Genomic DNA, 12712 nt, shown 5'->3' with positions numbered 1-12712 from the left:
TGGCTCAGCCCTTTGCTTTCTGTTCCTTCCACTCCGACCTGTGATGTTATCGGGATGGAAAAGCTGAGTGGGTCTGTTCAGCCTGTTCAAGACTTGGGTGAGACACATTCAGGGAGCTGTGGTGCTGGTGGGGTGTTTAGGAGAGGACAAGGAGGAGAGCAGACAACCCTGCATCTTTGTGATGGATACACTAGTGCTTGGTCCTGTTCCAGTATCCACGTTTTTAAATGCTGTTACAAACGGAAAACATGAAATAAAAAGCCTGTGATTTTACTGAAGACAGAGGTGTGACTTGTTTTCAGGCTATAAACACACTTGTATAGAAACGATAAAATCTTAAGAGGCTCTTTTATACATGGGAGTGCAGCAGTAACCTGGTAAAACTAAAGGAAAAAACCCACACCATCGATGTGCACAGATTGCAGCCATTAGAGCAAAGGAGTGACCAGTTTTTGATGTCTGAAATCCAGCATGAAGCCCTTTCAGAAATGCTTTAGTTGCAGGCAGGTTAAAGGCAGCTCAGGTAGAGCTGGTAGAAATGTGATAGACTTGAGTATGGAGGAAGGTGATGAGATGGTGAGGCCTTCTGATCTGAAATCTGGCTCCTGAGGAAGGAGATGATGCTGAAGTGTGTTCAGATAAAAGCAACACAAAAGATAGAAAAAACCCCTGGTGGCACCAATTTACAAAACCAAATCAAACAATGGAATCTCTTTATCTTGAGCAAGGACTGATGAACAAGCAACGCTTGCCTCTGAGTATCTGCAGGGTGTGACACCAGAGGAGGGAGCATGTCCACAGATTCCCTGCAAACAGCCACTCTGGGGAACAGGGTTTAATTGAGGATATGCAGCAAGGAGCAGTCCCTGAGGTCATAGGTATGTTGGGCAGGGCCAAGGAGAGATGAGGCCAAAACCTATCACAGTAAGTGGAATGACTCCTGCTGATTTAAATGGGCTTTGAACCAGGCCCTAGAAACCAAACTGGGTTGTTTCCATCTGCAGCTTTTCCTTATAATATATACAAACCCTACTCCCACACAGAGGCACACATGGCAGACATGTAAATACCAGATCCTCCCTTAGATCTTGCAGATACTTCAGCTACCAGGCATGTGAGACACAGACACTTGCAACTCTGAATGGCTGGATGCTGCCCTTCCCACCCACAACGCCCACCGTGGCAAAAACAGCCTTGATCTCCCCCTTTGCAAGGTGAAGAGGGCTCAGACCTCTTCCCAGCCAGTGGAAAACTGGCCATGTCCTGCCATTTCCCTCTCTCTCCTCTGAGGTTTCGGTTCTTTCCCAAAATGCTGAGCTGGCCAGAAAGCCTGGTGGCAGACAGAAAATCTGCAGGTGATCTGAAAAAGGGAGATGGACGTGCAGGAATTTTGCACAGTTGGCTGGTGATTTTGAAGGGTGGAGGGGAGGTGAGGATTTGATCTGTCATTTGGTGGACACAGTCCTGAGCTCTGTGGGTGTACTGGGGAGCAGCAGGGCAGGAGAGGTTAGGGAGAAGGGGTTGTGTGCAGCCATGCGTCGTGCAAGGCAGTTCTTAACAGATACGAAAACCGCTCGGCTCCTTCTTTCCAGCACATGTGGCAAAGTGAAGATAATCAGTGAGTGAACAAGCAGTCTTTATTGCAGACAGTGTGTTCTGCTTCACACCAGAAATATAACAATTTTTTCCACATCTTTCAGAAGAGGATAGTGGGTCTTGGCCCATCTGACCAAATCAGGGCTACTGCAAAGGGTAGATGTCTCCACCCAGCATGTCTTCAAATGCCTGGAGTGGCCGAGTCAATACTGCTCTTGGAGATCAGGTTTGTGCTGATGGACCCACCACTGACAGAAGCACCTCCCCTCTAGACACACAGCATTGGGTGGGAAGGATCCCAACCCCAGGGTGCTGTCCTTTCCTTAGGGAACATGTTTTACCTTAGAGCTGTGGGGCACAGAGAACAAATGCTCCACAGGTCACTGCACTCAGGAATAGGCTGATCTTGTGTCAAAGCCTGCATGGTCTCGTCTCCTAACTCCTTGGACACCCCTACGGGATGAAAACCTACTGTTCACAAATTTTCACACATACAGTCCCTTCTCTGGATTGCATTTGTGAAGAACAGCATTTGGTACCCATCTCTCTTGCTGACAGCATGGAAGAAGTACATCTCTCTTCCTATACATATCCGAACTATGGCAGAACATCTCAGGATCATAGAATCATTTAAGTTGGAAAAGACCTTTAGGATCATGGAGTCCTCTCATGTACATGAGTGAGTAAAACTAAAATTCACCCCTGCACCTAACTGGAACTACCTAATAAATCACTCCAAATGACCATACTTTTAAGACTTACCACTTATTAGAACAGGAGCTCATGTGCAGGTCAGTATCCAAGTGCTGGATACTTGGTTGCTGCCACTGCAGACACACTTGTTTGGTTTTTGGATGTCACAGATCACAGGAAGGGAAAGTTTCTTTCCGCAGTTCACTGCCTCCCATGGTCACACCTCATGTCCAATTTCATGTTGAGGGAATAAACTCCTGAGCCTCCTGCTCAGAAAACTCTGTTGTGCAGTGACAGATTCAGACTTTATGCTCCAGAAGAATCTGGTAAGGAATATCAGATCCTAGTAAAAGATTTCCAAGCACGTTTCTGCTGGAAACCTCCTGGGATGATGTGGCCTGCTAGAGAAAACATGAAAACTATTGGCAGATGATATCCAAAGGAAGAGCTGGTTGTGGGCACTGGGTCCTGTGCAGGCTAAAGGGGCCTGTGAGGTTACTACTCTAGGAAACTACAAAGCCCCTTGTGGCCTTCAGATGAGGACCCATCTCATAGGGCTTGTTGGATTCAAAGAAGTTGGTGCAGTTTGGGAAGTAGCTTGTCACAGCCTAGGCAAAAAGTCTGGTTGGTAAGTTGGATTCAGTGGAGGAGCTTATTCAAGCTCTAGGAGCTGATTCCCTTCTGAAGAACTGTGTTGAGAACTGTTGCAGGATGATAATCTATCAGTGTAAGGCTCAGGGTATGCTTAAGAAGTCAGGCTTTTAATATCTGATTAAGTTCCCATACAAAGTGTCTGTAAAAGGATGAGTTAAAATGTTTTAATTGGTTAAATTCCCCCCTCCTTTTTTCTTTATTGTGTTGCTGAGTCCATGACTGAGTACCCACATGCAGTGACAGTAGGCTGATACACAATTTTGCTGGCCAGATGTTTTTGAGAAATATGACTCAGTCTCCTTGGTCTAAGACTGTAGTTTTAACTTTATTTATCTGCGTCATGGTCTCAAACCTCTACTGTTCACTCAAGAAATTTGCATACACAAGCATGGGAAACTCTTTTTCCCTAGAAAGGGAACTGCAGTCATCAATATCTGCATGATGGAAAGAAGGGTGCTGTAAGAAATTTATTATGATGTTATGAGATTCATCAGATTACAGGAACTGATGATCCTAATGCTGTAAGCTGCCAAAGCTGCTAACAAGTACCATCAGCCACGAATGTCCCCAGACTGAGTGTACATGGTGCTTAGGACACTAACGACCTGTGGGAAACAGAAAAGCCACAGAATCACAGAATCACGGATTTGTTAAGGTTGGAAAAGACCTTCAAGACCACCAGGTTCAACCTTTGACTGAGCGTCTCCATGCCCACTAAAACATATCACAGGATGCCATGTCTACTTCTACTGTACATGGCAAGTAGACCTGGACATCAACCAACATCATTTAAGTGTTAGCAAGTAATTAACCAGTATCATTAGCCATTTCCAACTTCTCTTCCCTCTAGTTTTGAGTAGAAATTCCTACCTGTGCGTTCTGTTCCCATTGGCTGTTGGGGAAGGTTAGGGTGTGAGCTGTGACAGACAGATGTGGAAATTCCTGTTTTGCATCTAGATGGCTGAAACTCAGTCCCTGTAGAAAACTCAAACAGCTCAGACCAGACCTGAACTGTGCATTTTCCATCTGTCTTTCTCACTCGTTTTTCATGAAGAATTATTTTGGTGTTTCATGGCTGGTTAAACAACAAATAGTTTGACTCAGACTGTGCCAGAGGGAGACCCTTATCCTGTTTAGGATAGTCCTGAGCAGGAGAAAGGGAAGAAGTGGTGTGGGATCAGAAGTTACTGGACTCTGTGAGGCTCATTCCCAACCCATATCCACCCTCTCCCATGCCTCCATCCATGCTGGCACCCTGGTTGTGGTAGTTCCTCTCTCTGCAGCCCATCTGCAGCACATGAAGAACTGCTTAGCCCTCCCCTTTCTAAGACTTAGAGGAAAGTGGTGTCTGCCTGATGGTCTTTGGGACTTACTGGAGCCCTGCAGCTATTTCTGGGAAAACCCCCCAGGCACTTCAGTAATCATCTTAAATGAAAGGGCATGAAATTAAAATCACCAGAGACAGTCACAACCTCTCATCTTCATATCTGTATCTGCAGTCCCACATGTAGTTAAACAGCAGGATCACCCCAATCTGATTACCCCAGCCTGCCTGGGGACAGGGTTTTATTCAGTTTGAGTTTTAAGACCACTGAGGAGTGAATTTTAGTCCTGAACAGGCTGCAGTCAGAAGTTTGATTTCATTTCAACGTGTCTATGACCATTTCTGAGCTGAAAAAGAATTTCAAGGTGAAGATATAATTTTCCCTTGTCTCCTTGAGATATCAGCTTAATGGACAATGGGGGTCCAAGGCTCTTGTACAGTGTGGTTGCACTGACTTTCATTATCACAACACTGTGGACTTATCTAAGAAGAGGTCCTGCTGGACTACTCAATGTATAGCAAGATGTAACAAGGCCACTGTCCTTTGAAGAGGTTAGTCTCAAATGGAAAAGCACATAGTAAGACGGGAGAGAGAGAGGCAGAGAAGAGCTCTGCTGCTGGCAGAATATGAAAGCAAAAGAGTGAGTGGAAACATCAGTGAGATCTGTGATTTTTCTCTACGGATTTACGGGAAGACTTTGCTAGGTCTGGGAACAGCACTCAGCTCATTTGCACATCAGTAGGAATCTTCAGTAGTGAAGCTCTCCCTGCTTTTCACCAAACACCTATCCCTGCCAGGTTCAGGGTGAGACTACCTTCCCAGTAGTCTGGGTTTCCCTGTTACGTCCCCAGAAGCAACACTTGTGCTGGCCTAGAGCTGCCCTGGGCAGCGGGATGGACTAGGTAGCCTTGGAATGTCCTTGCACCTTGTATTTGTGATTCCTCTCTGTATGTCTGTGTGCCCCTGCTGTGCAGGACTTGTCGTTTGGTTTGCCCTTGTGTCTGAAGCCCAGATGAGACCAGCATCCTCCTGTGCAACACACCAAAAAGTCCCTCTGGAGCAATATCTCACCCAAGGACTGACACTGCAGTTGAGAACGGGCACACAGACATTTCAGTTCTTCCTGGATGTCAGTGCAAAAAGTCCTGGAGGATCATAAACTGGCTCAATCTGGTGTGGGACAAGAGGATATCTTCAGTGTGGGAAATGGTTTCAGTGAGGCAGAACATAGAACCTGTGCATGTGGGCCAATCACAAGTTGGTCACTGCTGCTTGTCATTGGCCCATCATGAGATGTCAGGGCATGAAAACCTGCTATAACGTCACCTAAGTTGTGACCAGGTTGCCTCACAGACAACCTGTGCTTTCTCCCTGCTGACTTGGTTTAATTTAAAGCCCAGAACTACAACAGAAGACTTCCTTATCAACTTCCAAGTGTTTTATATCAAACCCCAAACGCTGGAGGACCAGTTTTCAACTCCAGAAACCCTTCCTTGAGCCTGCTCCAAGGCGTGCATGGGCAGTCAGTTTGCAAACTGAAGCTGTACACTGCCTCAGAGAGGAAGCTCACTGCTTTGACCCTACCTGCTTTGCCTCTGTAATCAGGGCATGAGAGCTCCTGATGGGAATGAGGAGATGGGAAACCAGCCAGCAAAAACCCAGCCACAAAAAGCATTTCTGGCTAGTCCTTGCTGTACTTTGGCTCTGTGGCAGTTTAGTCTAGGCCTTCCTTGGGGACCAGCTTGTAACCAAGGAAGGGCCCAGATTTACCCAGTGTTCCCTACGATTTTTACGTAAGCCAGGGTATAAGAAGAAAGGAGGAGAGGCCTTTGCCGTCTCTTTCCTTCCAGCAGCTTTGGAGGTGGGGGTTTCCCTGCTGTTGAGTCTGCCGGGTTGGAGAGTGAGGCCTGGTAAGGCCTTGTCGACCTTGGGAGGTGGAGGTTGCCGGCAGTCGCTCCAGCGGTGACTCTCTGTTGTCCCAAGGAGAGTAGTAAGATATTCTTTGCTAATTCTTTTAGTTGCTAGATCTTGGGCTATTGATCAGGATACATATATATATAGACATATATATTTTATTTTGGTTTTGTTCCTTTTTTCCCTTCCCCCTTCCCTTTCCCTTTTCCTTGTGAAATTGTATATATATATTTCAATTGTATATAACTGTAATATAAGTGTAAATATATTCATATATATTGCTTTAGCTACCTCTCTCTCATTTCGGTTTTCCCGGTTGTTTTTTTCCCTCTTCTCCCTGAGGTTTGGGGGGGGGGTTTGCACTTCTTGTGGTAAGGTTTGGAGACTTAGCAAGGAGCCAGCTTCAAACCATATCAGCCTCTTTGGGCCTAACGAGGCTGTCCAAGTGATTTCTTCTCCATTATTCATATGGATGGCAGAGGCTAAATGGTGTTCAAAGTCTGCACCAGAGAGTGCACCCGATATCACCAAGAAAGCCAGTCTTTCCTCATAGGCTGCATACTCTAAACAGGAGAAAGGCAAACAGCATTATTCATCTGGAGAAGAAGGCAAAACTTGTGCTTTAAAAGAAAAAGAAACAAATGCTGGTGTTAGCGCTCAGAAATATCTATATTCTTCAGAACACTTCCCCAATCTCCACTTCCTTAAAAACACACCCTTTTCCTCCAGTTTATAAAGCCCTTGTGGCACACGGTGCTGTGTTCACGAAGATTTGGCAGCTCCTTGTGCTTACATCCCATCAACATGAAAGTATCCCTTGGACTCAGCTTCCTCCTGGCTTTCCTGGACCCAGGTGAGTTTTTTGCTAGGACCTGCTGAGCTGTGGGACACAGAAGAGTTCTGGGAATGGGTGCTTCGTGTGAGAGGCTGTTCCTGCCATCTGAGCCATAGAAACACCTCATCTGGGGGGATTTTTGCTGCAGAGGGGTGACCAGTCTCAGGGGATCTTTGGTGCTGTGGGCCAAAGTGCAGATGAGGGTGTCGGCATTTACAACATGACACTGCTGGTCTGGCCAGGAAAGCTGTTGGAGTGACCCAGGTTACTCTGAGGCAGACAGACCTTTGGTCAGCTGAGTGGATCTCTGGACTTGTTTATCACAAGCTTAGGGGCCCATTTATTTTGCTCGTGTCCGGGGTTGTGTGACATTTTAGACGTTATATGTCATCTTGGCTGTCCTTCAGCTCTGCTACAGAGAAGCACACGTCTTGGAGGTCTTGGGTCATACCTGACACTCCATGAAGATGTCACAGCCACTGCAAGGTGCCTCAGTTGGTACCTGGGTTTTGGGAGCTGATACATGCCTGGGACCTATTAATCTATGCTCTGGACGCTTGCAGGTGTGTTCCATGGAAGACATTGTATTTGTCCTCTGTTGATAAGCACTTTATTCCTTTCTAAGTGTTTTCTGCTGACAGTCTGATATTCTGGTCTGCTTAAGGTGTTCCAGCAGGTAGCTGGTAAAGTGGTTTCCCCTAATGCCTACAGCGAGATTCACAAAGAGATAATGCTTACAAAGAGATAATGTCTACAAAGGGATTCTCCAATTTGTACAGAGCACAGTCAATACCCACTGATAGTTCTTGTTCTCCAGCCACTCAGGTGCCCCTGCTTACTGCAAAGAGCGAATTTGGGAGTTGTGGATCAAGGGACAGTTGAACGCCTGCCAGGACTATGGGGTTTGTAGGATTGCTTTCATCAGCAGCTCCAGGAAAACCCCACCTCAAATTGCACAATGAAACAGAAAAAATAAGAGAAGAGGAATGTGAAAAGTTCTGATCAAACACTGAAGTCAAATGATAATGAAAGGGGAAGTGAGATCCCTTATGATTCTTACTCAGGAATATGTCCTCCTTCTTTCCGCAGGGACATGTCTTCAGTGTGAGGTTTGTCACAGCATAGGAAGAGGCTGCTCTGGCCCCATGAAAACCTGCACTGGTGGTGAAGATACCTGTGGCATCATTCTGCATGAGGTCCTAATGGGTAGGTGAGACATCCGCTATATCTGTGTGCCATTGTAGCTTTCAGAGTGGGGCTGGGGCAGGTGTCTCTCTCCCCACTTCTGTCACTGGTATTATGATCCACCCTTGGTTAAACTGTTCATTTTTCTTTTGCTGGCAGAGGAGCCAGAGATCAGGATAGTCCAGGATGGGAAAAGCTCTCTATTCCTCTATCTTGAGAGGCAGTTTCTTACTGGGAGGTTTTGGTTCTTAGTTGTGGAGGGGAGAACCATGAGCTCCACTAGGCTGCTGACATCTAGCTCTGAGGGTGCAGTGGTGACATGTGGAGAGAGAAGGTGGCCTGCATCTAACCCCCTTCCTTGAGCAGGGAAGGGGACACCAGGCAACCAGGCAGTACCACCGGGGCTGAGCTATCACTGTATCATTGTAATCGACATCACAGAATAGTTTGGGTTGGAAGAGACCTTAAAGATCATCTTGTTCCAATGCCCTGCCCTGGTCAGGGACACCTTTCACTAGAACAGGTTACTCAGAGCCCCTGTCCAGCCTGGCCTTGAGCACTTTCAGGATGGGCCATCCACAGCTTCTCTGCAACCTGTACAGTGCCTAATGACCCTCACAGCAAAGAATTTCTTCTTCATATCTAATCTAAATTTACCCTCTTTCAGTCTGAAGCCATTCCCTCTTGTCCTGTCATTCCATGCACTTGTCAAAAGTCCCTCTCCAGCTCTCTTTTAGCCCCTTTAGGTACTGGAATGTTGCTATATGGTCACCCAGGAGATTTCTCTTCTCCAGGCTGAACAACTTCAATTGTCTGAGCTTGTCCTCACAGGAGAAGTGAGTCTAGTGTAGCTCATGGTTCTCCTCTCCGCAACTAAGAACCAAAACCTCCCAGTAAGAAACTGCTTCTCAAGATAGAGGAATAGAGAGCTTTTCCCATCCTGGACTATCCTCTAACCCACATGCCTCTAAGAAGCTCATGCTTCTTTATGCACATTCTGCTGAGCCCATGGTCCATCGCAGCCACGAGCATCCTGACATGGGCAAGTCTGGTCTACACCATTAGCCAAGCTCAAAAGGCGTAACGGGGAGTAGAACAGTTAAATTGAGCCTTGAGGTGCTTCAAGGATGAAGGGTGACTTTGTACAAGCAGAAGGAACTATGCAGCTACTTAGGAATTGGTGCAGGAGCTATTGGAATGGGAAGGGAGTTACCTTGTGTTTAACAACTTGGCACTGCCTTCTGCTTTGTTACAGGGGGGATGGCAATCCCTTCATCCATCAAATCCTGCATGCCATCCAACATGTGCAACCATGGCCCTGTCACCATGAACTATGGGAAGGTAAAAGCAAAGGGCCACATAGCTTGCTGCACAGGTGATGACTGTCGAACCACCTCTGTTTCATGTAAGCTCCTTTTTTATCCTTATAGCCCATCCCCTCTCTGGCCCATCCCAAGGTGCGGCCTTCCAGGCTAAACCATGACCTTGGTCGTTCCTCTCATACCCTCATTAACACCAGTTACAGCCCATCTCTTTCATTCCAGTGCCACCAGATGACAACGTGCCCAATGGGTACCAGTGTCCTGCCTGCTACAGCGTGGACTCCTTCCAGTGCAGTCAAGAAATTGTAAACTGCACTGGATCTGAAACCCAATGTGTTGACTTTGCTGGGTTAATGAATTCTGGTAACTGCCTTTTATTTGGGCTGTCTTTCATCTTTTTGGTAAAATGGGTGAAAGTAGTCTAAGAGGAAGCATCACTGAGAAATAAAAACAGGTAAACAGTGTGGGGAAAAAAAAAAGAGGAAGAAGCAAGGAACTGAAAGGTGAAAACTGAAAGTTTAAAGCTGATCAAAGGGCAGGGGTGTTTTTTTCTTCTTTCTCCCCCACTATGCATGAATAACTGTTGGAGTTCCTCATAGCACAGCATAACTGAGGTCAAGAGGAGAACTGGGTTCCTGAGGCAATCAGGATGTAACAAAGCTGACCAAGGTGCTGGACCTGCTGGCCCTAGCTAAGATGTATGAGGCTGAATCTGGATCTAAGCTAGTTGCCAGCTCCGTGGGGGTTTAGGTGGAACTACACAGAGCCATTGGCTTTTCCATGAGGTGATGCTGGGGACAAGACACTGTTGTAGTGGTGCTTCTGTGTGTACAGAGCCAGGGACATAAACACTGCAGCTGAGCCTTTGGGGTACCCAAAGATCTTCCTTGAGAAGGAACTCCAGTCTTATAATGGCTCCTTCAGAAATCTTTTTTCCACCTGTAATTACACATGTAATTAGAGAGAGGAAAATTGACAGCATGTTTCCTGGTCACTCCCCTTTCCTCCCATGCTGCAGGTAAAGGACTTCCACCTTTTGTGGCAATGCTACCTGTGCCAGTAGACAGGAAAACTAAGATGGAAGTTAAAGGCAGCAACACCTGCTGTAGAAACAGACTGAAAAAAGTTATCTTGTGTATGGTTATAGATGAAATTCCCCTGAGTTGATAATATTGCTAGGAAATGATGTGATGCCTGAAGGTCTTTGCTATAGACTTTTGAAAATGTGTTGTCCAAACCCTGAATTAGATCATGTTTCACAGAGACAACATGAAGGAAAACAAGACTTTTCCTAGTCACAGCAATGGAAATGGAGTGGTGGAATTATTTCAGTGTATCACTGAAATAAAAATGCTCCTAATCTGTCTTAACTTGATTGATCAGTCACTGTAGATAGAGAAGACCTGTGTGGTGTGATTAGCTATGCAGAGGAAGAAGAGGTGTAGGGGAGCACAGGAAGGTGAGGAACTAGTGAGGTGCCTTTACAAGTTATTTGTATCTAAGACAAAAATGCCCAACAGAGTATTCCAGCCCTCCATAACCTGCACAGCAGAGAAATGTGAGTAGTGTTAGCAAAAGCAAGCAACAGGAACAAAAATGTCTGTTTGGAGAGTTAGGCACCCAGCACCTGCTCAGGTCTCCTTCTCAGGTAGGTGCTCCAGTGGTGGTAAAGGACAGGTTCAGGTTTCAGTGGGCATGTCACCATGTTTCTCTCTTGGTTTGGCTAAAATCCTGTAAAACCTTCAAGGATGGATTAATCTTAATAAATGGCTCAGGCTGTATTGTCTTTGAGACTTCTCAACCTCGTGTCAAATATGGCTGAGACATTGTCATCCAGTTTGAATGCCATGAGAGGTTCCAAGAGAGAAGTAGGCAATGAATTCCTGGAGTAGTGTCACACAGCCCTGGTTTCTTTAGGAAGCCAGACAAACTTTGACCAGAAGAATCTTTAAACGTAAGAAAGATAACTATTTAAGACCTTTTTAATTTTTAAATTTAAATTACTAGAAGTTTTAAAAATCATCTTTATTCAGCGGAAAGAAAGAAGATAAGCCCTAAAGCCTTTGTATTTCAAGTCAACCAAGGTGACCCTGCTGTTTCTTCAGATTTGTTCAGAGGATGGGAACAGACAGGAATGGGTTGGTGGGTTTAGAGCCAACTGGGTGTAAGGAATGGGCAGTTCTTGGGTTGGAAATGGGGACTGCAGTGGCCAGGGAGGGAATGACTATGGGGACTGGGTCCACTGACACATGGCATGTACTTCTCTTCCTGTGTAGCTGGACAGACTGTGAAAGCTGCCATGAAGGGTTGTACCACCATTTCTGAATGCAATATGGCAGGAGATGGAAAAAGCAGCCTGGGGATGATGGACATAAAGCTGAAGCGGTTCCAATGCAGACCAGCTTTTTCTATGGAAGGAGTGGAAAGAGTGGTTTTTGATCTTGCCCCTCAACACACCGTCTTCCTCCCTCTCCTATCAGGATTCATCCTGGAGAAGGTGCTTTTCTGACTCTCGCTAGTGCTGGGTTGAGCAAAGCCCATGACAAACTCCATCAGTGGTTTCTATGTGAGTCCTGTTCGCTGTAGCTTCTCTGTGTAGCGAGTTTGTTTTCAGATTAGCTCTGCTTTCATATTTTCAAAGAATAAAGGCAGTACTTGCACTTCTTCTGTTTCCTCATTGATTTAATCTAATGTAAAGCTTCTTCATAGGTTCAATTGTAGTTGGTTTTGTGTTGCATTCTCTCAGTGCTTTGTCTACCTTGGGACTGTGGGAGACTGCATGAGTTGCTCAAACACTGCACGGGCAATGGGAACTCTCAAGATAGCCCTAGAGTTTACAGCCACTATCTCAGGATAAGTGGCAACTTTCAAAGCCACTTTTCCAGGCTCTGAAAAGGACTGGAGGTGAGTTCCTGAGAGGTTCACTCTGGTTAGAGAGGTGACTTGCACTTTTTCCTTCCCTTGTACCCTGTTTGTCCATGGTAGGAGGAGTCCCTCAGCACAGAGGGCTGTTTGTGGCCCTGGGCAGCCCTGAAAAAATCTTTGCTTCAGACATGAGTCAGTGACCCTTTGCTACAAGCAAATTTACCAGACACTTTCCCATTCAATCTTAAGTTCCATGATTGTCTGGAATAAATGCTTACCTCAGGAATATTTAGTTTCATAAAATAGGTAGTTTTATGTGATGA

At 45.9% G+C, this 12712-nt stretch overlaps 1 protein-coding gene across 2 annotated transcripts; it reads left to right on the top strand.

Moving 5' to 3' along the window:
• The first annotated feature begins 5959 nt into the window (after window positions 1-5959).
• On the top strand, window positions 5960-12184 carry LOC135406785 (phospholipase A2 inhibitor gamma subunit B-like). 2 transcript variants are annotated; one of them, XM_064641222.1, is made up of 6 exons: window positions 5960-6178; window positions 6912-7035; window positions 8107-8223; window positions 9458-9607; window positions 9747-9887; window positions 11801-12184. In XM_064641222.1, exons 2-6 carry the CDS (start codon window positions 6987-6989, stop codon window positions 12031-12033), a joined length of 690 nt encoding a protein of 229 aa, XP_064497292.1. In that variant the 5' UTR covers window positions 5960-6178; window positions 6912-6986; the 3' UTR covers window positions 12034-12184. The 2 variants fall into 2 exon arrangements, with proteins under 2 accessions (XP_064497292.1, XP_064497291.1); XM_064641221.1 differs by having other exon boundaries at window positions 5960-6258.
• The last annotated feature ends 528 nt before the right edge of the window (window positions 12185-12712 follow it).

Source organism: Pseudopipra pipra, chromosome Z, assembly GCF_036250125.1.
Source record: "Pseudopipra pipra isolate bDixPip1 chromosome Z, bDixPip1.hap1, whole genome shotgun sequence".
In the NCBI taxonomy this organism is placed as follows: Eukaryota; Metazoa; Chordata; class Aves; order Passeriformes; family Pipridae; genus Pseudopipra; species Pseudopipra pipra.
Note: the sequence above shows the minus strand (reverse complement) of the source record. Positions and strands in the feature narration are given on the sequence as shown.

Excerpts from the sequence above, each read along its gene's own strand:
- LOC135406785 (XM_064641222.1), top strand. The coding sequence starts at position 6,987 with ATGAAAGTATCCCTTGGACTCAGCTTCCTCCTGGCTTTCCTGGACCCA. Across the intron at positions 7,036-8,106 it reads CCTGGCTTTCCTGGACCCAG|GGACATGTCTTCAGTGTGAG; the intron begins GTGAGTTTTTTG and ends TTCTTTCCGCAG. Across the intron at positions 8,224-9,457 it reads TCTGCATGAGGTCCTAATGG|GGGGGATGGCAATCCCTTCA; the intron begins GTAGGTGAGACA and ends GCTTTGTTACAG.